Source organism: Enoplosus armatus, chromosome 6, assembly GCF_043641665.1.
Source record: "Enoplosus armatus isolate fEnoArm2 chromosome 6, fEnoArm2.hap1, whole genome shotgun sequence".
NCBI lineage: Eukaryota > Metazoa > Chordata > Actinopteri > Centrarchiformes > Enoplosidae > Enoplosus > Enoplosus armatus.
The window spans coordinates 13,966,314-13,988,142 of NC_092185.1; the positions used below are offsets into that span (position 1 = coordinate 13,966,314).

Here is a 21,829-nt window from a genome sequence, read left to right on the forward strand (position 1 = left end):
GTCACCAACAAGAACTGACTGAGAGTTATTACCTTTCAACTAACTAAATTCATAATTTTAAAGTTTACACATTTTAAGTGGTTTTTCTTTTAAATGTCTGTCCAGACCACATAAGAATCTTTTTTTTTTTTTACCGAACAAGAACAAAGTGACTTCTTGAACTAACTGAAAACAAATTAGTGTCATCTCCAACTCTGATCAGTGACAACATGACAGCATCCATTGACTGAAGATGAGGCTGTGTATAGAAACACACTGGGACAGTTGTCAGTGTGTGTGTGTGTGTGTGTGTGTGTGTGTGTGTGCATAGTAAAATTGATCATCTATATCTAAAATGAGTCAGTTCCAATGAATACTGTGTTTGCTGCAGGTTCCTGGACTGTCAGGGTGTTGTGACTCAGCAGTCAGTGACACGGCAGTGACACCAGATGCCAGCACCATCCTTGATGAAGTAGTGGGAGGTAATAATAGCTGTGACACATCCAGAAGGCATTCTTAGGATACTCAGTCTGGACACAGCCAGGGGTCCACGTGTTGATTTCCCACCTTTTAATAAGACACTCTTAGAGTTTTAGTTTATTCCTCAACCATTTTAGCCATTTCCTTTTAGAACAATTCCATATATGAATCACATAAAACAATCTATCACATAGACTGTGCAGCAGTCTATGTGACAGACATCTGGACAGACATCTATGTGATAGCATTAGGATTAGGATAATTTTAGGAATATTCTCCAATAATGATAAAAATTGCAGTAGCTGTGTTATTTTATGATATTGGATTATTTTTACTGATGTATTGCTGTGTATGCAGCATTTTATGTTGTAGCTAGGCAAAGTAAAAACTTTTTCTTACTACTTTAACAATGCATCATATTGTATTAGCTGACCATACATTTTGTATGTTAAACCTTGATTTCCACTTCAGTTGTTGCCATTGAAATGTAGCAGAGTTATAGTTTATAAAGTAGCTTAATATGAAAATACTCAACTTAAATACAAGGACCTCAAAAATGTACTTAAATACAGTACAGTACTGAGGAAACACCACTGTGTGTAAATGAATGCTTAGAAAACTTAGCTTGAGACCTACATGAAATATTCTTCTAAATTATAATATATAAGTTTAACTCTTTTTACAGTATGGTTTTTTATACTTTGGTATATGAAGTCTCATAATAATACAATGTAATCCCACCCTTGATGGGAAGTATAAAGTATGTGTGAACTAAACCAGAATCACTGGGCTACATCTGTTGACCTGGACGCTGTTCAGTTGACATTATATCCCCAGAGGCTGCCCATGGCTGCTCTCACAGTCAGCTTGCCACCTTTTTTAATCAGCCTTTTCCCTGTTAGTCTGTCAGGTGAATATATCAAATATTTAAGAAGGGATTTGGGGTGAATTTGCTGGACAGATAGGCCCGAGGACAAGGCCCGGTTGATTAGGTTTCACTGGTGATCTAACTCTGACATTTCGACCGTTAAGACACTTTTTTTTATTTCTTTGGCCATAACTCTGACACAGAATGAGACAGAAACCTGATTCAGAATCTGTTGGGAATATTAGCAGACTCTGGAAACTAATTTAACTTAAGTTAGTGACAGAAGGTTGTTCAGTGAGGGATTACGCTAACTGTACCCCATGACTAGATCTGTACATCCAGACTACTTCTCGGTAATTAGACACACTTCAACTCAGTAAGTCAGGAGTCCTGGCAGCAGTAATGAGTGTAGAGGCCCTCATCAACAACGTTGACACACCAGTTCCTGCCATCTGTAAAGAATCCGTGTCTGTGAGCTTATGTCACGTCTCTGGAGTGAAGTTTATTAATATCCATTCAACGTGTGTAATGCGACGCCAGCAGAGAGACGGTTCTCACTCAGGTTGACTCCTCGTGATTTCATGAATGGGATTGCGTGAGACCTTAAATCCTTGAGACTGTGACTGCCAGTGAGGCCACCTCCCGAGAAAAGAAAGCTCTCAGACATCATGTGGGGTGATTATATTTATTTTCTCAAGTCATTTACAGTACAAAATAGACCTCCAGGTAACAAAAGAGCCACGACTATATTGAAAACAACAATGCTATCAATATGTAAAGCAACAAGCTGAGAAACACTGTGCATTACAGAAGCCTGTGAAACTATGACAAAGTTACAATTCATGAAATAAGCTCAGAAATAATGAAAAATAATGTTCTGAATCAGACAACATTCAGATGTACCATTGCAGTCAAAGGGAATTGAATTTCAAACTGATCATATTTTTAAATAGACAATGACAACATTTGCAGTCCAGTGGCAGATTATTTCCTTAGTATAGTGTTCATATGCAGAAATAACATTGGTCAGGCATTGCTTATCAAGGTTCTGTTTTATGACAAAGGTCTCAGAAAAGATTTCAATACATTAATGAAATTTAACAGACTGGAAAAACCAGGACTCATGTTGCTCTTTCTGGCAACTAAGGTCAAATGCAATCCAAATGCATGCAATGACTACACCACCTTTGTACAAAGAGGTACTGAAAATGATCAGCAGTGCTAGCAGTTGTTCTGAGTAACGTCACCATAAATAAACATTTACACAGAATATAATTCGGCTATCAAATATACGATGCTCTTTCAAAATAGAATAAACTTTCTACAAAGCTAGTACAAATGGATTTAAGAAATATCTCTCCCATAGTACTGTATGTCACATCTATTTACATGAAATATAAAGTGACAGAATCAACATAAATTATATATTGTGCTTCTATATGGTTTCTAGCATGCTTTTGTCAGTTCTAAAATATTTTCACAAAAAAAACATATCACAAATGTAAACAATAATCGGAGTCCTTCCACATGTACATATATTTATTGTAATTGATGCTTAAACTAGCTAAATCTTTCTGACACTTTCTTATTTACATTGGAACCATATCAGTTTCTAAAATGCCCTCACAGCTGACTAACCCTGATCATTCACTTCAGTCGCATCAGTGGTTTAATCTATGTGACCGGATGTCAACCGGTGTTTATCAGATCAGCAGTTTGTTGCCTGTTACGTGTCATCAGAAAACATTCTCACAACAACCTGCGATCATAAATCTGAACAACAGTGCACTTGGAAAAAACAAGCCATTTAAATCCTGCTGGAGAGGACAAAAAGTGCATTTCTCTCCATCGAAATCAAACTTGAGTTGAATCATACTAATATAGCTCGATCATCCTAGAATTTGCCCCCAAGGTTGTGGAGCTATCTTAATTAGCACGTTGTAAGTGCACAAATGTAGCTGTGGGTGTAAGATTTCAGATGTTCAAAGTGACCTGTGAGCAAGTACAGGAAGGTGAATCACTGCACTGACTTTCTAGCGTCTTGGTTAACTAATAATTAAAAGGGGAAGTTGTCTGATTTCAGAGTCAGACACAAAACAACCGTGAGGCAGACGGAAGTGACAGAGCCTGGAGATAAGCACATAACTGAAAAACACTGTGAAGACGAGCTGGGTTAAACATCAGCCTTATACACTGAGCTTACATTTACAGGTGTTTGTTAGCCAAACCTGTTCTCCTTGTAATAGCATGTTAGTGGTGTTCCCCATGGAAAGAAATCAATTTGATATTCCAAACTTGTGTGGGGGAGAAAAGCAGTGGTAGGAGATTAATTGCATTTAGTATTTGGGAGGGAAGCAACAAGTAATTGATACTCATTAACAACAAATGCAAGCTGCTCTTTCTGTAGATATTTAAAGGGCATAAGTACATTTCAGGGTTTTCAGTGCATTAAACGTCCAGACTCCATGTTCGTCATTATAATCCGAGACAATTATGAACAATATTTAAACCAAACAAATAAATAAATAATGGTTAAATAAATTGAAAACCATTTGGTGCACATTAATAATCAAAACCTTCATTGTATCACATTGTTAGCTAAAGGAGAGGGAAATAATATTCACAGACACAGAGGAGGAATGACACAGCACTAGCATACATTTAGTGGAGTGAGATCGTGTCCTCATGTGGGCTCTCTGCAGGTCTACTCGTCACCGCAGCCGCCTTCAATCTCAAATGACTCTGAGCGCGTCACCCTCAGTCTATGTGTGCATGTAGTACCTTCTCATCAGAGACAACATCTTCCATACATTTTCTACTACACAGTTGTTAGCTCTATCACATTTAGAGAAATCCAGTTCAGTCTATAGACATGGCAGGAGAGAACGAGGGCTGGTCTGAAGCAGACGTCTGTCCCTGTGCAGTTGTTGCCCATCCAATCAACATCGGACGAGAGCTCTCAACAAGCTAGTCATCATTAGTAGCACTGCTGTGGCGGCAGTGATAGTCAAAATGGAGTTCCAACCTACCTCACTCCCCTGAGGGAAGACAGGAAAAGAGTGTCATTAAGAGTCAGTAGAGGCTGTATCTACTGTATCAGCCATAGATGAACCGTTCTGGGCTTTGAAAGGAATAGTTTGACATTTTAGGAGATGCGCTTATTCGCCTTCTTACAGAGAGTGAGATGAGAAGATTGTTACCACCCTCATGGCTGTACATTAAATATGGAGCTGGAGCGATTAGCTTAGCTTAGCATAAAAAATAAAGCAAGAAGAAGCAGCTAGCCTACGGGCACCTCTAAAGCTCCCTAATTAGCATGTTGTAGCTTGTTTGCTTAATCCGCACACAAATAGAAATATATAAACAACAATTTGAGGTTTTAGGGTAGTTATGTGCTGTTCCTATTTCTTGACAAACAGCAGTTTATCTGTCCACCCAGCAATTAAATGCTGTCTCCGCTGGATGTGGTGACAACGAAGACAGCACTTGGCCAACAATTAGCCAGTGCTCCTAACTCCCACAAATCGTTTTTACATTTCTTTTTGTGGACAGATTAAACAAACAGATCCAATGCATTAATTACTGAACTTCAGATGTGCTGGTAGGAGTATCTTTGAATTTTGGACAGAGCCAGGCTAGCTGTTTCCCCCTGTTTCCAGTCTTTATGCTAAGCTAAGTTAACCGTGACTGGCTGCAGCTTCATATCTAACGCACAGACATGAGAGTGGTATCAGTCTTCTCATCTAACGCTTGGCAAGAAAGCAAATACGCATATTCCCCAAAATGTTGAACTATTCCTGTAAATGACTTAGCCCGTGCCATTCAAGGAAATATTTTGTTATAATTTGCCAAACTGCTCACCCGCCCCACGTCCACCTTCCATAAATGTTCAGATTTGGCATGACTTCAGTTTGGACCCTCCCATAACAACCACCCCTCTAAATTAATCTTGAACAATGATTTATATTAAAGGGTCAGTTCACCCAAATAACAAAAAATATATTTTCTCCAGAAATACGTCTTTTCAGAAACAGTGTCCTGATTAATCTGGATAATCCACACAATATACTGTTTACAGTTTTCATTGAACTACTTTTTTTCTGAAGACATAGTCCCTATGAAGGCTGTTGAAGGTGTGTGAACAGTTTCTGTGAATTATCCACAATAAACAAGAAATTATTTTCACTTATTATATCGGGGTAAGACAGAATTCTCACAAATAGATATCTCAAAACCTGAGCAAATAAAACCAAAACTATCTGCATAGCTAGATGCAGGAAACTATATATTTTTTATGTTATTTGGGTTAACAGACTCTTACGTAGCATTACGTATCAGATAGCGATAAGCTCCTCCCATACCTTGCCCTCTGGGACGCCAGCTCCGACAACCAGCACCAGACCACAGCCACAATTACAATCATTCCTATGAAGGGGATGGAGAGAACAGGGTGCTCAGACGGATGGATGAATCTCTGAGGAGGAAACAAAAACAAACACAAGGACCATGGCAATGAAGGGAATGAATGAATGGATGGATGGATTGAGGTACCCAAATAATAAATACACAGATAAAAATGGTGTGACAACAGCACAAATGGACCACTACTACAAATCACTAAATTAAAAGTGTGACATGGTCTATGGCTGTGATATAAAGGGGAAGGGTTGTGATGGAGTGATTTACATTTCCCGTTAAACAAACAAAGCAAAACTATATGGTGACATACACATCAACTCAATGCCAGTATGTGTGAGCAGTCATATGTGGCATTTATTGGCTGCGTGTGATGTTATGGTGACAAAAAAAGAAAGACAGAAAGCATGAATGTTGTGACCAGCATACAGTATGGTGGTATTTTGTCTCTCTATCCTCATTTTGTAGTTCATTTGTTGTTTTGCTAAATTTGTCATCATACAGGCTGATAGGGCATGGACATTCAGAGAACAAGGACAGCATCAGAGACAGGCACGGGTAGACAGTTTGACACAACGCAGAGACATCTCATCACGGCTGTTGTAGACAAAACACAGAGTTTTAGTCCTGTTTGTTTCTAACTACATAAAACATAAAGGACAATATTAGTGTTCACACACATACAGTGCTTTGCATTGCTGTCAAACAATTCCCAAAACACAGCATTGTTTTTTGTTTTGTTTTGTTTTTAAATATTTTTGGATGCATATTCCATTTCCTTACAGGTAGCCATTGGTATCCATTCCCTTTAAAAGTGTATGAAAATCAACTTGCAGAATATTGACTCTGTCTTTGTGTGGTAATGGAGTTGTAACTGCAGATTGTACTTGGGTTGGTGCATTCAAGTGCCACACTATGCTGCGTTCACAAACTGTGTTGTCAACAAAGTGAAACCCTGAGGACAAATATAGACGACGAGGAATTTGGTGCGGTCTTCTTGCGTTAAGAAGTTTCCCGTTAGCACTTGAAAACACAAATCCTGCTTGATTTCTCAAAACCATTTCAAACTATTATTTTGCAATAATAGTGTAACTATGACAACAGTAAAACACTACAACAGTAAAACAGGGTCATCCCACTGCAAGTTGACTTTCATACAACACCTTATTAAAATGAACAGAAACCACTCATATGGTAGGAAATCGGATTCAGTGATAAAATAAGCATTCTTTGCTTGATGCCTGCATGCCTTTTTTTCAGATTTTGTGTTTTTGTCCAACAACAGTATTAAAGCATAGCTGTCACAGAGAAGTTAGACCACAGACACAGCGGGGGAGAAAGGTCTCCCAGCCCAAAGCACACAATAAATACTGATATGGGCTGACAGGCCAGGTCAACTCATATCAAAACATATATTGCTACAGTATGAGACACATAAGAAGAGGGCTCAAAAGACACAGGATACAGTAGGTGTGATGTGAGGCGTGTTATGTGTTAGTTGACAGTGTGGGTGCAAAGAAAAAGCATTATATTTCTTTAATCACGTAGAAATCATGGCTGAAAATTCTCGAAACTACTTCCAGTTCACGTTCATTTTAAAATAAATGAAGAATTAGAAACAACACAACCTGCTTATTTATGAATCTCCAGTCAAGAATGCAGAACTAAACACACAACTTAAATGTCCTAAAGATTGTTATCATTAATTACTTAAAGTTGTTTCCTACTTCTGATACCAACTGTATACTGCTGTGTTATTCATGTCTGTCCCTCACCTGAGCCCCCCCTGACAGCTTCTCCAGCTCTGCCTTGCAGCGCTGCAGCTCCTCCTCCAGCTCTGCTCTCTCCTTCTGACTGCAGTCATACAGTACCTGCAGCTCCTGCAGCTCCATCTTCAGACCGTCACACTGGAGGACACAAAGGTCAAATTTTCAGTCTTTTCGTTACAGTAGTGGACTGATTGCATTTATTGAAACCAATTTGTGTTTGATTTAAATCATCGTAGCTAAAATCAAAAAATAGAATTAGCTAATAATGCTTGACCCAAATCTGTACTTGTTTTAGTCATAATCAACTCCCCAGGCATTTCTGCAACACTAAGGCATCATACCTCTCTCTGGACCTGCGAGGCCTTCTCCTCTGCCTGTTTGAGCTGGTCTCTGAGGGAGAAGATCTCCCCGACGCCTCCGTTCCAGCCGGTTGGTGTCATGGGTTTCCCATCAAATGAAATATTTTTCTGGATGGAGGCATCCACAAGGCGACAGTTCCCAGACTGGGCCATGGTCATGTAGCTCTCTGTCATGACCTCATCTGGGCCAGTCTCCATATCTTTCCCCTCTGTGCCCTCCCCTGCATCTTCCTCTTTCAGTGACAGGTAGACACTGGAGCTGGACGAAAGGAGTAATGGTGAAGAATACAATGTACTTTCAGTTTCAGCTGAAATATCTGAGAGCTCAGAAATGGGCTTCAAATGGGCTGATAACTTCTGTGATCAAAGGTTGCTATGCTCTTTTATGTGATAACCAGAGAGCTACTTAGCTCATTATGGCATACACAAAGTCTGAAAGCTGATGCAGAAACAGTTTTTTCATTATTTGCATTTCTGTTACAGACATGAAGCCACATGTATTTAGCCAGCCTTATAATAGGACTGCAACTAAGGATTATTGTCATTTTCAAAATTATAGTTTTCAATTATTAGTGAATTGTTTAGTCTATAACATGTCAGAAAACAATGAAAAAGGACAATTTTTCTATTGCTTGTTGTCTGACCAACAGTCCAAAACCAAAACGGAATTTCTAAAAGTAAAATTAAAAAAGATGTAAATAAGCAGCAAGTCACATTTTAGAAGCTGCAACGAGGGAATATTTGGCATTTCAATTTGATTAAGCTTTTTTTTGTTGTTGTTTTAAAAACAATCCCATCACAAGGTCCATTTAGTGTCTGCTCTGGTGATCATGCTATGCTAAGTCTCAGAGAAGACAAATCAGTGCACATCTTTACAAAGCATCTTAAAACTCACACATAGTTTTCTTTGAGTTTTTCTTGATTTTATAACTGTTACTTTGTGGGTTATTTCTCCCTGTACTATTCTTCTTCTCAGTCTCTTCCTTTGAAGCACTGCACAACTTCTGTTTTGCATAGTGCTATAAATAAAGTTAGCTTTTGTTTTCGATGTGTCACAAGATCTTCCTCAGCAGATGGAGTACGCCCAGTTCTCCATCTGCTGAGGAAGATCGTGCAAAAAATGTCAGAGCAGCTAATAAATAGATGTTGTGGGGAGATCGTTTTCAAGGTCCAGAATTAACTTTCAATCTCAAAACTGTTGTCGATTCATTTTCTGTCAATCTGCTGATCAATTAACAAACTAATGGTTTCAACACTTATGTGTAATCCCTCGTATGATATTACAGTTTTACTGCAGTGATTAAACAGGTGGCCGGTCTTTTCTAAATGAGACATGACGTGAATGGCTGTGACGAGGGGTAGTATTCCAGAGGGTATCCCCCTCCAGCTGATCCAGTAAGCACAGCTGATGAGTGAGCAGTCATTGACCTCTCACCATGTCCTCTGTCGCTGCAGCAGCTGCAGCCTCTCAGAGAGACGTCTGTTGTCCTCCTTCAGCGTCTGACACTCCTCCCTCAGCATACGGCACTCCTCCTTCAGCAGGTCCACGTCACCTGACAGAACAAGGAAGGTCAGAGGCGAAGATAATAAGATGATGCAGGACAGTAGAGCTCATCTCAACATCATTACAACATGTATTTCCTAAAATGTCAAACTATTCCATAACAGTTTGACATTTTAGCAAATACACTTATTCTCATTGTTGCCAAGAGTTGGATGAGAAGCTTGAAACCACTCTCATATCTGTCTGATAAATATGAAGCTATAGGCAGTTAGCTTAGCTTAGCATAAAGACTGGAAACAGGGGGAAACAGCTAGCCTGGCTCTCTCCAACAGTAACAAAACCACCTACTAGCACCTCTAAAGCTCACTAATAAAGATATTATATCTTGTTTAATCCAAACAAAAACGGATGTGTAAAGACAGCAATTTGCCGTTTTACACAGGGTTATGTGCTGGACTATTTCTTGGCTGGCACCTGTTGCCAAGCAACCAGCTGAGACTTTAGGAAGTTACTGGTACAGGTCAAATAAATAATCCAGCACATGAACCCCATGTCAAACCACACTTGTCTTGTCGTCAAGAAAGCAAGAAACCTAAAATTTTAAACTATTCCTTTACGATGAATGGAACTGTGAGTTCCTCACAGTATGTATATAAAATGTATATAAAATACATTTTGGGGTTTTCATGGAAGAACACAATGAAACTATACGAACTCTCCTCCCTCAGTCCCACCCCAGGCTCAGCTGCAGAGCCCAGCGATGACATCATGTGTTAGAAGTGTGTGTCCCTCCCCCTCATGACTTCATGTCCCTGGTATCCTAAATGCACACCCACACACACACACACATGTACACACACACACCACTCCCCTCGCAACACTCAGCAGTCACATTTGTAATTTGCAATATTTATTAAACCCCACAAATGATTTATGTGCTTGACTGCGGGATGCTAACATGATGTGAGCATGGAATAAAACATTCATAACATCATGCTTTGTCCTCATGATATCAGGCACAATGACTGATCATGGGCTATTTGTGCAAGTCATAAGCTGGATGAATTCCATAGTACCAAGCAGAGACAGCAGGGTTTTTTTTAGTGTGTCCTTCTCACTGATGGCTGTTTACGTAAGGTGTGAAGATGAGGTGTGAAACCAAGACTTATTGTATTTTAACTTTGTTGTACTGTGAGTAAAACAATGTTGTCTTCTCTGACATCCATCTATACCTGTCTATACCTTTTCTCTTCTATTTTTACACAGATCTGTCCTCTCCATGCTCCTCGTCCCTCACCCTCTCTCCTCTCAGCCACCCTGCGCTGGCTCTTCATGCTGATCTCGGCCCTCAGCGTGGTGATCTCCAGCTCGTACTCCTGGGTCTCCTCGCTGAGGCGCTGCAGCTCGGCCCGCCGGCGACACAGCTCCTCCTGCAGCGAGGCGATGTCGTTCTCCCTCTCTGCCGCCGCCTCCTCTGCCGCCTGCTGTAGCAGGAGCACCTCCTCCTGAGCCGTACGCAGCTCCTCCTGGGCCTCGACCAGCTCGCTCTCCTTCTCCTCCTCCAGGCTGTCCATCTCCTCCTGCACAGAACGCAGCTGGGCTGTGGGGAGAGGAGGAGGAGAAGGTTAGGCTCTCTTTAAGGGGGATGTGTGGGTGAGACTGCAACATCAGTATGGGTGTATATGTGTGTGTATATAATCCTACCTGAGGTTTTGCATCAGTGGGCCTGCATGTGATTATGCGTGTGGGTGGTGTGCATGTGCCTGTTTGTGTGTGTGTGTGTGTGTGTGTGTGTGTGTGTGTGTGTGTGTGTGTGTGTGTACATGCTGTATGTGTGGGTACTGTTTGAGAGGAGCTGATGTAACTGATGGTAACAGACTCTTTTGAAGGGTCGGATTCAGATTATTAGTCAAGTATTTTCAGGAAAGGAAAATCTTCACCACCTCTCACAATAACAACCACAATAAGAGCAATAATACAAGGTAATGTCAATAAAACCAGTAAAAGCAGTTTAGTCATAATCCTTGCATAAAGGCAGATGCGTCAGAAAATAGTTTGTCATTCACTTAACTAACCGAACAATTCCTGGCAGCTTTAAAAAAAATTCTCCGCTGATGCTTTTTCTATTTTTCTTTGTCGGATTGGGTTGGGAAAAATCTATTACTAGCCAAAGCCAGTATAAATGGTAAATGGTAAATGATCTCACTTATATAGCGCTTTTCAACCTTCACGGTTCCCAAAGCGCTTTACAGCTAAGTCTCATTCACCCATTCACTCACACATTCACACACCAATGTCGACCGAGCTGCCATGCAAGGTGCTGGTCTCCATCGGGAGCAACTTAGGGTTCAGTGTCTTGCTCAAGGACACTTCGACATGACGGGGGCAGCCGGGGATCGAACCCCCAACCCGCTCTAGCCAGCTTCACCTCCCGTGCGACAGTGCTAACCACTGCGCCACCATGCCGCCCAGTATCCTTGGGTTTTTTGGATGAGTTGTACTGTGTTGGTTCCCTCATGACCGAGAACATGTTTCATTTAGGCTTTTTGAAGAATAATTGTATATAAAAAAAAACAATGCCCTCAAATCAATAAGCCAAACGATTGCAAGCATTTAACATATTCTTGTCAAATACATCCCTAGCTTACAGTCAAATCTGCATTGACTATTGCCTAACATATCTGATTTGGATTTTTGATGCTTCTTCCTGTTTCTGCTGTTGAATAGTCACTGTTGTATGGCTTTATCAAAGAACAGAACTGCTAAGTGTTTGTTGTTGTTGATGTTGATACCTTGTAGATTCTGAATCTGGCGTGTGAAGGCTTCAGCCTGATGGGCACTGGCCAGACGCTCATCCTCCAACAGACCTAGTGGAGAGGTGAGGTGAGGGGGGGAGGAGAGGTGAAGAGGGGAGGGGAGAGGAGTGGGCAGGGAGAGATAAGAGGAAAATGTCACTTCAGCAGGAAAGATGACAACTTGATAAGCTGTTCAACCTTGAGGCATGGCTGAATGACACAAGCAGTTTTGTGTGTCTGTCTGTGTGTTAAATACAATGTGAGCGGGACCATCAGTATTCATATTATATTCATTCATAAATATCAGTTTTATTAGACAGTCTTCTCTTCCTGGATCTAATAACGTTTAAGTACAGCAGAGCAAATAAAGAATTTTACATTTACATTAAATAATTAATAACAATAATGATAAATTACATTTTTAGGAACTAGTGGCATGGCTCTAGGGATGGCAAAGTCTGACGTGTGTGTATGACATCACTTTTATCTCAACATCTAAGGTTGCCATGAAATTTTGTGCAGACACTCGTGGTCTCAACACCCCCCCACCCCCCACCCCCACCCCCCGCTGCCAGCAGCTGCCAGCAGCCTGAACAGCTGATTGTTCCCAGTGGGAGTTGTTGACCAATAGTGGTTTCTCGTTGAGGTCTAGGACACCCAGTCTAGAAGCTTCCCTCAGCATGCACACAGTTGTCTGAGGAATGCCTCTACCGCTGCCAGACAAACAACTGAGCTCACCACGCCATGTCTTTTAGTATGACACACACTCATATATACACACTCATAAATACGCACACGCACGCACTGGTGCACTGTAGCCCCATTCCCAAGGCCTTACTCACTGCTAGTGTCCCTGAACGTTAAGCTCATCAATTCTAAGGTATGATGTGATGCTCCATTTAGCGGCTATGAGGAACTGACCGTGTCAGTGACCACATATAAACATTTACGCTTCTACGTGTTCAACTAGATTGTGATGAACAGGAGACGTCTGGAAAAGTACAAGTAGGTTGTGTGGAAAGAGTAGAGAAAATGTAAACAATCACTGAGATGGAAAGTGAAATGTTTATTGTGTTTTGCTGTGATAATAATTAAGGTTGAGATTACCCAAACAGGAATCCATTCCCATGACACCTTACAACATAAATGAAGTTGATTGAGTGGGACGACTCCAGATGGCAGAGGGGCCATAAATGTTAGTGTTTAATTGCATTGTGATTTTTTAAAACTTCTAAACGTTTTGCTCATTGATAATTCAGTTGAGATTAAAGGGTAAACTCTGTTATTTGTCAATGGATCTTTGGATCTTATTTTCACATTTTGTCCACTTCGTTTATTTGCTCTAATCAACATTTTACTCACCATCTCCACTGCAGAGATTTGGGAAACCTGGATTCAAGAAACGTAACAATTTTGTTTACTGGTTGTAGTGAAATGAGGCCAGTTTCAAAAACGAGCACTGTGTACACACAGATTGAAAATGGTGGCAAAATGATTGTCGAATCCAAACTGCAGATATATTTACGCGTCATGCTCATGTCTGGGTTGCAAGTATACTGTTTGTTTTGAATGGTAAATCATGTCAACATTAAAGGGGGACGGAATTATCTCATGTTGCAAATTTGGTGAAACAAGCCCCTGCATCGCATGACGTATTCACTTTTTGGTCAACTTGCCACCGATTTAACCGCCACATTTATGCAAGCACACCAGTTTGCTTACATTTGTAGGAGTCTGGGGCTCATTTTCAGTTTAGCTTGTGTTTATGCTAAGGAAGTAGTAGCAGCAAGCACAAGATGATGTCAAGTGTCTGCATGCTTCCGAATTGCACAAGTAAAATAACAAGCTACACACTGTGCACACTGCGTTGGATTTCACTGACTGCCGCTATACGGATATTATAGGAGACTGTCTTAAAGAAGATTCCAGTTGTGGATAATTGTGCTACAACTGATGTAGTTCACTGCAAGAGCCACAGGGATTTACTCAAAAATACATAAATGTTTGAGATGATTTCTTTTTGTTTGTGCTGTAGCTTCCTCGGTTCTTTGCCCCAATCGTTGTGATTTTTGCCTGCATTTCACGGAGATGTTGCCATGACTAATAGTCTTAATGGACAAAAATATGAGAATAAGATCCAGGTTGACAAATTGCAGATTTTCCCTTTAAATGTATGTAATTGTACCCAGGATGACAGGATTTATGGCATGTGGATGACGTTTGCATTCAGTTTCATATATCTTGATTTCAGGTCGTCAGATGGCTGTAAATGATGAATAAAAGAAATTAAAAGAAGATTAATATTACAATGCGTTAAATAATAAATAAATAGTATAAGAATACAGTCTCAGTGCTGACAGCCACATCCAAGGCTGGAGGGCTCACCTTGCAGCTCATGGAAGCTCTCCTGGTGTTTGTTGGAGGTCTCTCTGGCATCGTCCAGCTCCAGCAGCAGCTGCAGCACCTGGGCCCTCAGCTCCTCCAGCTCCTGCTCCTCAGTCAACGGCTCCTGCTCCTTCCTCCTCTTCTCCTCCCCTTCGCCTTCCTCCTCCTTCAGCTTCTTTTCCTCCCCCTCCTCCTCCTGAGCTCTCTCCTGGTCCATCTCCTCCTTCTCGTTGTTCTCCTCCAGGACGCCTCTCTCCTTCGCTGTTATCTCGTTGTCCATGGTGGGGCTGCACTCTGCTTTTAGATCGCACGGGTCATCTGATGGAAAGATGACAGCGGTGTTAGAGAGGGATGCCTGACAGGGAAAGAGATGAAGACAGAGAGAGATGTTTACAGGTGACAAACCCCTCTGTCATCACCCAAATTCAGTCATGTTATAAACGCTGCATAGATTGTGTTTTTTTTTGAATCAACAGCACCATCTTGTGATTAAAGTGGCACTGAGTTATTTGTGCACCAGGCTCTATTCCACTCGTGTACCTTAATTTAATAACACACAAATTTAAATATACAAAATCACTAACAACCCTCTTATGAGATTAGAGCTGCGATTTTAATAGAAACACGAAATCCATGCATTCAGAAAGCATCAGATTAAAAAGCTAAAACTGTCAAGTGTGTCAAAGTTTTGATACTATCTAGCTGTCAAGTGAATATTAATATACAACACATATTGATGACAATTTTAAGACACATACAGTAAATCACTTTGTTTTACGTTCCTCTATCTGCACAGTGAATTGAAATGTGACCAGTAGGTGGAGTGAGTTAGCTGACACAATGCGGAGAGAGAAGGGGGAGGTGGGCCTGTATGCTGAAGCAATCACTATGACTCACCACTCAGCAATGCACCTCTTTCAATGCAAGTTCATAATAACAGCGCTAGCGCTCACAGTAGGAGAGATGTGACAAACACACGTCTTTCTCGTATTACACTGTGTCACACATTACATGGTGGTCTGCTGTTTTTTGGGGGGTTTTTTCCCGTCCTTGCAGACAGCCTGGGCTGGGTCAGGAGCTGTTGTTAATGTGGGCCTGGAAAGCCCAATGAGACAATTGTATAACATGTAGGGCTACACTAATGAACTTGATTCGACATTACAACAGCTGTTGGTTTGCAGGTCAGAGAACAAGAAGGGAGGGCATCTTTTACAGCACAACATTATGACGGTAAATTCCCATTTGACGAGGGAGAAAAGTCTTTTGCCATTAGTCAGATGAGATTTGCTGTGAGGCAGGAAAGGCCAGAGCTTTAAATGGAGATTATATTCACAGGGTCAGTTTGCTCTTAGGTGCAGTTAAAAGGTAAAAGATCACTTGTGCCTCAGTTGCTGTCTCACCCCAGAAAACTCTGCTTACATCTCACACACTGGCCTGCTGTCATTTCTCTCTTGTTTCCCAATAACATGTCCTCCAGGGTCAAGTCCATCTTAGAAATAAATTGATATGTCGCATCACACATTCATGTTTGAGTGGTTTCCAAGTACCTCGAAATTGCTGTTTGTACTTTGAAGGCAGAGTGAGGATGGGAGGGGGGAATGGTGTTTGCTGAGAGATGGGAATAGAGAGATGTGACGATAAAAACGGTGCAGCTGGGGACAGAGTAAAGCATTAACTAAAGACCTACCTAATTAAGAGTGATGCTCACTGGTGTAATCTTGGCTCAGGGGATGCTTCCATTTCTTGTGGTAATTATTTCTCTGCCTTGTTGTTCCCCTCACTAGATCTAACTATTTCCATCACAACCAACCACATGCAACATGTTGTTTTTATCCTATCTGTGTGACATTAGCAGCAGGCTTCATCCTCATTCCTTCCTGTCTCATAATAATGTTAATTTAAACAATGCAGTCCCTGAGAGGTGTGTGAGAGTTTTCATGAGCACTGGGCTATTTTGTCATTAAACTTTGATGCTGCTGTAATGAGTTAGTCATAAAGAAGAGAGCTGGAGCCGTGTGGCAGTGAGAGGGCCGGAGCTGCTTGTATAGCCGGCAGCAGCTAAAGGCCATCAAGAGACAAAGAGGCTTCCCACTGAATATCACTCACATCCAAATCCTTCAGGATGTCTAGCTCAGGGTGCAATAACTCGGAAAGCTTTGGCTCGTGTGACTTATTCTGTATTTTAGTTATTTGGTTTTGTAGCATTCAGACTGGCACAAACTACAGCTGAGCAGAAACAAACTGTAGATACTGTAGTCAGGTTACAGTGAAAACACGGCAAGAATGAAGTATCGTACACACTATTTACACACTTTCTGCACTGCTGCTGGGCACTGAGAATTTTTTTAGGGCGTCCGCTAATTCTGAACAGATGTGGTGGGCAAGAAAACCCTTCTCAACTTTCTTCAACTTCCTGTGACGGAATATTTGCAAAGGAATTAGTCTCTAACTTATCATGGCACCTCTCAACATATTATTCATCAACTCTGCACCACCCCTACTATCTTCGCAGTGTTCCCATAAGTCTGCCTTCTTAGCTTTTCCCAGCAGCTTGTTAATCATTTCACTCCTTAAAGAAGTTTTGTCACCTCACCTTGTGAGTAAATGTCAAACACATTGTGCAGCACAATAAGCTGCAGTGACACCTGTGATCACTCCACTGCATGCTTGGCACAGTGCTGATCTTTAGTCACGCAGGGATTGCATTAGACATGGACGCTGCATGCATACAAGAGGAGGGACAGGCTGGAGAGCCATCTCATGAGCGGTGTTACAGCTCCAGGGAGAGGATGGCTTTATCTAGCCACAGCACATTCCTTCGTAATCACATTGCAGCAAAACACATTGAGAATGTCACTGCAAACATTGTGCCACTTTAGAGAGGAGACAACAAGCAGGCTGAGTGTTCTTTGTCAGCATCTCGGAAAAGCTGTCTGAGATTACATTTAAACATTAATGTGGCAACACAAGCCCTTTGTTTTGCCTCTGATTTGGTGTTCAGCGATGGAGTGAGTGTAATGAAATTTGCACTTTGCAAAATTGAGGAGCAGAGTGAGGATTTTAGCAAACAGAGGCATGCTGGGAGAGGCGTGGAAGTGGGACATAGAGCAGCTTTAATCTGGCACCAAAGGAAAGCCTTTCTCCATAAAACAATCAGTGTTATTCTGCAGTTTGAGTTCTGTATATTAAATATGCAGCATGGACTGAAACTCAGTGATAGAGTAGATAGCAACATACTGAACAAGATACAGTATGTATATATAAGCTCACCAAAAGTGGTGCTCAGAAATCATAACACAGTGATACACAAGCCTGCATGGTGTGTATACACACACACACACACACACACACACACACACAGGTGCGAGGTGTTCACACACAATATACACTCATATGCACATACTCATACACTTTATACACAGAAGCACAGAGAAATCTTCAAACCTAAAAATGCTGCACACGAACCACTAACACTGCCAGCACCAGCAGCACCTGTCAAGCTCGGTTCAGCACAAGGCACCCATCACACTACACCTGTAGACAGCCTCCAGCTCCTGTTTCAGTGAGCCGTCATTTCTTTTCACAGCTGATTTGACTCCAGATGTTCTTCTCAATACTGTAAAATTACATATATAACTATCAGTCACAGGGAGAGAATGGAGAAGGTTCTCTCTTGAAAAATGCTTTGTGCCACAGTTGAAATCGTGTAGCACCTGATTACATGAAGCAGAAAGAAAGATCAAAATTGTAAAAATGCGTCAAGGTGAAATGACAACTCCTTATGCAGACGTACAGCATATGATAACACAAGTCTGCTGTGTTTAAACTGCATGTGTTTAGCATGTGTACGTACGCCATGGATCCCTGCGGCTGTGTAGGAGGCCATGCATAATGCACACCACCCCCTCCTACCCCAGCTTTGAAGCCAGCCCAGCACTGATGTTGTAGCTTTTCCCCTGCACTGGCACACTTCCTCAGCAACACATAACACGGAGCAGGGAGGGGGAGTCGAACAAGATGGAGAGACTGTGTGAGAGCAAAAAGACAATAAGAGAGATGCGAGAGGAAGGAGAAGGAGTTATGTGGGCACTTGAGCGGCTCCCTTCCTCATGAAACTAACAGTCAGGTGAAGCCATACACTACTTCATCTCCATGGTGACCTCTGCACACCAACAACCCAGGGGTTCACCATATGGAAAGTCACCGTGGTAATAAAGCTGTTTTTATCCACAGTTTTGCTCGACATGGAAACTCTGTGTGCCGTTTGCTTTTCCCCACAGAGAGTGAGAGCCCGAGTGAGCTTATCGGGTGTCCCTTCATGAAGCCCACACTGAGGTCATCATCACATGAGATTCGCCGAACTTCAAACTGCGTGAGACTCAACAGCTCGAGATGCTGAGCGAGCTACAGGGGTGGAGGTCTCCTGAGGTTAATGTGAGTTTATCTCTTTCTCTCTCTCTCTGTACTTTGAGCCTGATGACTCCAGGGAGAGTGAAGAACAACAGCAACAGGATAAGACAAGAGAGGAAACTGCAACCACCAGCACCCAAGAGTTGGACTGACTTAATGAGCCACTCTGTTATTTAAATGGAAAATCCATGTTTGCACTTTCAAAGGGAAATAAGAGAAAGTGGGTCAACTGAATAGAGATGCATTGTAAAATGTGCTATAATTAGATCTCATTAGATGAGCGTGCACAATAACTGTGTCAGTGTGTACATACGGTAGGTGATTGATTCAGGGAATATGCTTCTTTATGGGAATATGTGTGGCGATGCAGTGTGAGTGTATATATGTGCTTGTTGTGTAGCTATTCCATTGAGGGATATGAAGCGCGACAGATAACAAAGCATGAAAACAAGTGATACGGTAATAATCCATTAGATCACAAATCAGTGCCTCCCACCTGAATGCAATCTCTCTCAGGAAGGTTTAACATCACTTAAATCACAGAGAAAAGACGAGACACCGCAGCTCAACATGTAGCTGCCACATTCAAAAAAGGATAAAGACCCAGAGGGAGAGAGAGGGCCCGCTAATGATAGGTTGACAATGCAGAGCATTTCTGCGAGGGAGAAGAAAGGTTTTTAAAAAATCTATAGAATAAGCTGAAAGAAGGAGTCACATGAGTTCATGAACCTCCTCTATTCACTTGAAAGTTTTAAGATTTTTTTCCATTATGCAACGAAGAGAGAATACAAAAACATGTGGCACACTCAATTTTGTCAGGGACCTGCAGAGTGCTTTGAAAGCCTGTTTTAAAATGAAGCACTAAAAGTCTGATTGGGGGGCGGGGGGGGGGGGGGGGCGTACAGGGAGCTATGTCTCAGGGTTTCAGGGCTGAGAGAGATGGAGCTGGGATGCCTCAGGGTGGAAAAGCACGCAAGATTTGTTTTCATTTAGCCCCATGACAGGACATATTAAACACTGACTTGAGAATCTCACATTGTTGTTTTTCTCTGCAGCTCCTAGATCTACAAAGTTTGTCTAAGGCAGCAACTTTGCTGTTTATTAGTTCCAGAGTTTGTGCACCCTTGGGGAGTATCACTGCTGATGTGAATTTCACAGCGTGAGGGCACAACACTGGGGAGGAGCGAAGGGAAAGCAGGAGAGAACAGGAGAGAAATGCTGTGTGGGCTGAGGCACTGGCAGGTGCAAAGGTTTGCATGTGTCTATGCATGCGCATGCACGTGCATGTGTGTGTGTGTGTGTGTGTGTGTGCGCGTGTGTGTGTGTGTGTGTGTGTATGTGTTGGAGGGTGTGTGGGCGCTGAAGAGAGCAGAGGATTGCAATTGAAAGAGGGAAAAGAGATATTGAGTGGGAAAGCAGAGAGAAGGATGGAGAGAGATATGGTCGACTACTCGTGCAAGTGAGAGGAACAATATGGCCGATGGTTGTAAGATACACAGACAGCTTGCAAATGTCAAATCAGCCTCTGATGGTGTTTTATTGATCAGTGGGAGCGTGTGTTTGTGTGAGAGCATCTGTATTCCCTGTTGGTAGATGTATAAGTGATTGTAGAAGCAGTTCTTCCAGGGCAGTGTTATATTCATTCCCAGCAGGACTGAAAAAGCTGTTCAGGACAAAGCCACCTTTTGTTAGCTAGAATTGACCTCGGCCAGGACAGAGTAAATGCACTTTAATCCATTTAGATCCCCTAGTGTATGTAATTCAAAAAGATACAACTTAATACTAGCCGTCGCTCAATCCACTTTTCGTTTGCTGTACGTCTATCCTTATTACGGTCAATCAGTCAGGATTCACGCTACATTAAGCCAGGCACTTGCCATCACTAGGAGCTGAATTTCCAGCTTTAAAAGCATGCCTCAGGCTGTGATGAAAGAAAAGAGGTCCCCATAGTTAAGATAACAGGAACAAGCTTGTTAGGGAGGACGAATTTCTCCTGAGACAGAGTCCATGTTATGATGGTCAATACGCCGGCTTCAGCATAATGAATGTAATAAAGGAAATAACTCACTGAACATTTACAGCAAAGTGGTTTAATAAGTCTACAGCTTGCTCTGCAGAGCAGGTGGGTTTTAAGAAATAATCCACTCAATACATGTTATTGAAAGTTCAAGTTTAGGACAATACTACACAGGAAAAGGAAGCCAGATTCTGGCAACCTGGCCACTGGTCAAAGGGTTGCTGACCCGTGGTTCTCTCTGAGCCCCTCCACACCAATAAACATCCTCCTAGCAGTGTCCCACACAGAGCTGGTCTGTCTGCACGCCCATTCAAAACATGCAGACAACACACTCTTCTTCCTTGCTGGGACACACAGACACAAAAAAAAACATTCCACTCACATTCTTCCCTGAACTGTTGCACCCAGTTACACAGTGCTGATTGTGTATGAAGATGCATTGTGCCAAATATCATAGAACAACATTCAGTGGTATGAAGTTACCAAACAAGCTTAATAGCAGCTGTTCAACACAGCCACTACTTGCAAAGCGAGTCTTCCACAGGAATGTGTGAGCTGAAAACAATCCAAGCATAAAGTATAAAAAAAAATTAAAAGCTGAACTAAAATAAATCCAACACTGCATGACTCCACATTGCATAAATTCTCAATCAGCCTCAGAATAACATATGCAACACATTTATCACAGCACGGACTAATGACTACATTATTTCCTGCCTCTGGCTGCCGGCCATCCATTACCTGGCAGCATGTAGCCTCCGTCAAATGTCCACAGATGCCTCAGCTGACAGTAATACCCTCTCGTCAGTCAGTCTGTCTGCTCGACCACAGCTCCTAATAAAGACGG

At 41.8% G+C, this 21,829-nt stretch overlaps 1 protein-coding gene across 1 annotated transcript; it reads right to left on the reverse strand.

The window, feature by feature from the left end:
* Positions 1-9,302: 9,302 nt before the first annotated feature.
* On the reverse strand, positions 9,303-14,835 carry LOC139286294 (coiled-coil domain-containing protein 136-like). The gene is made up of 4 exons (XM_070907036.1): positions 14,556-14,835; positions 12,168-12,242; positions 10,673-10,975; positions 9,303-9,424 (listed from the first exon to the last, which is right to left on the reverse strand). Exons 1-4 carry the CDS (start codon positions 14,833-14,835, stop codon positions 9,303-9,305), a joined length of 780 nt encoding a protein of 259 aa, XP_070763137.1.
* Positions 14,836-21,829: the final 6,994 nt, after the last annotated feature.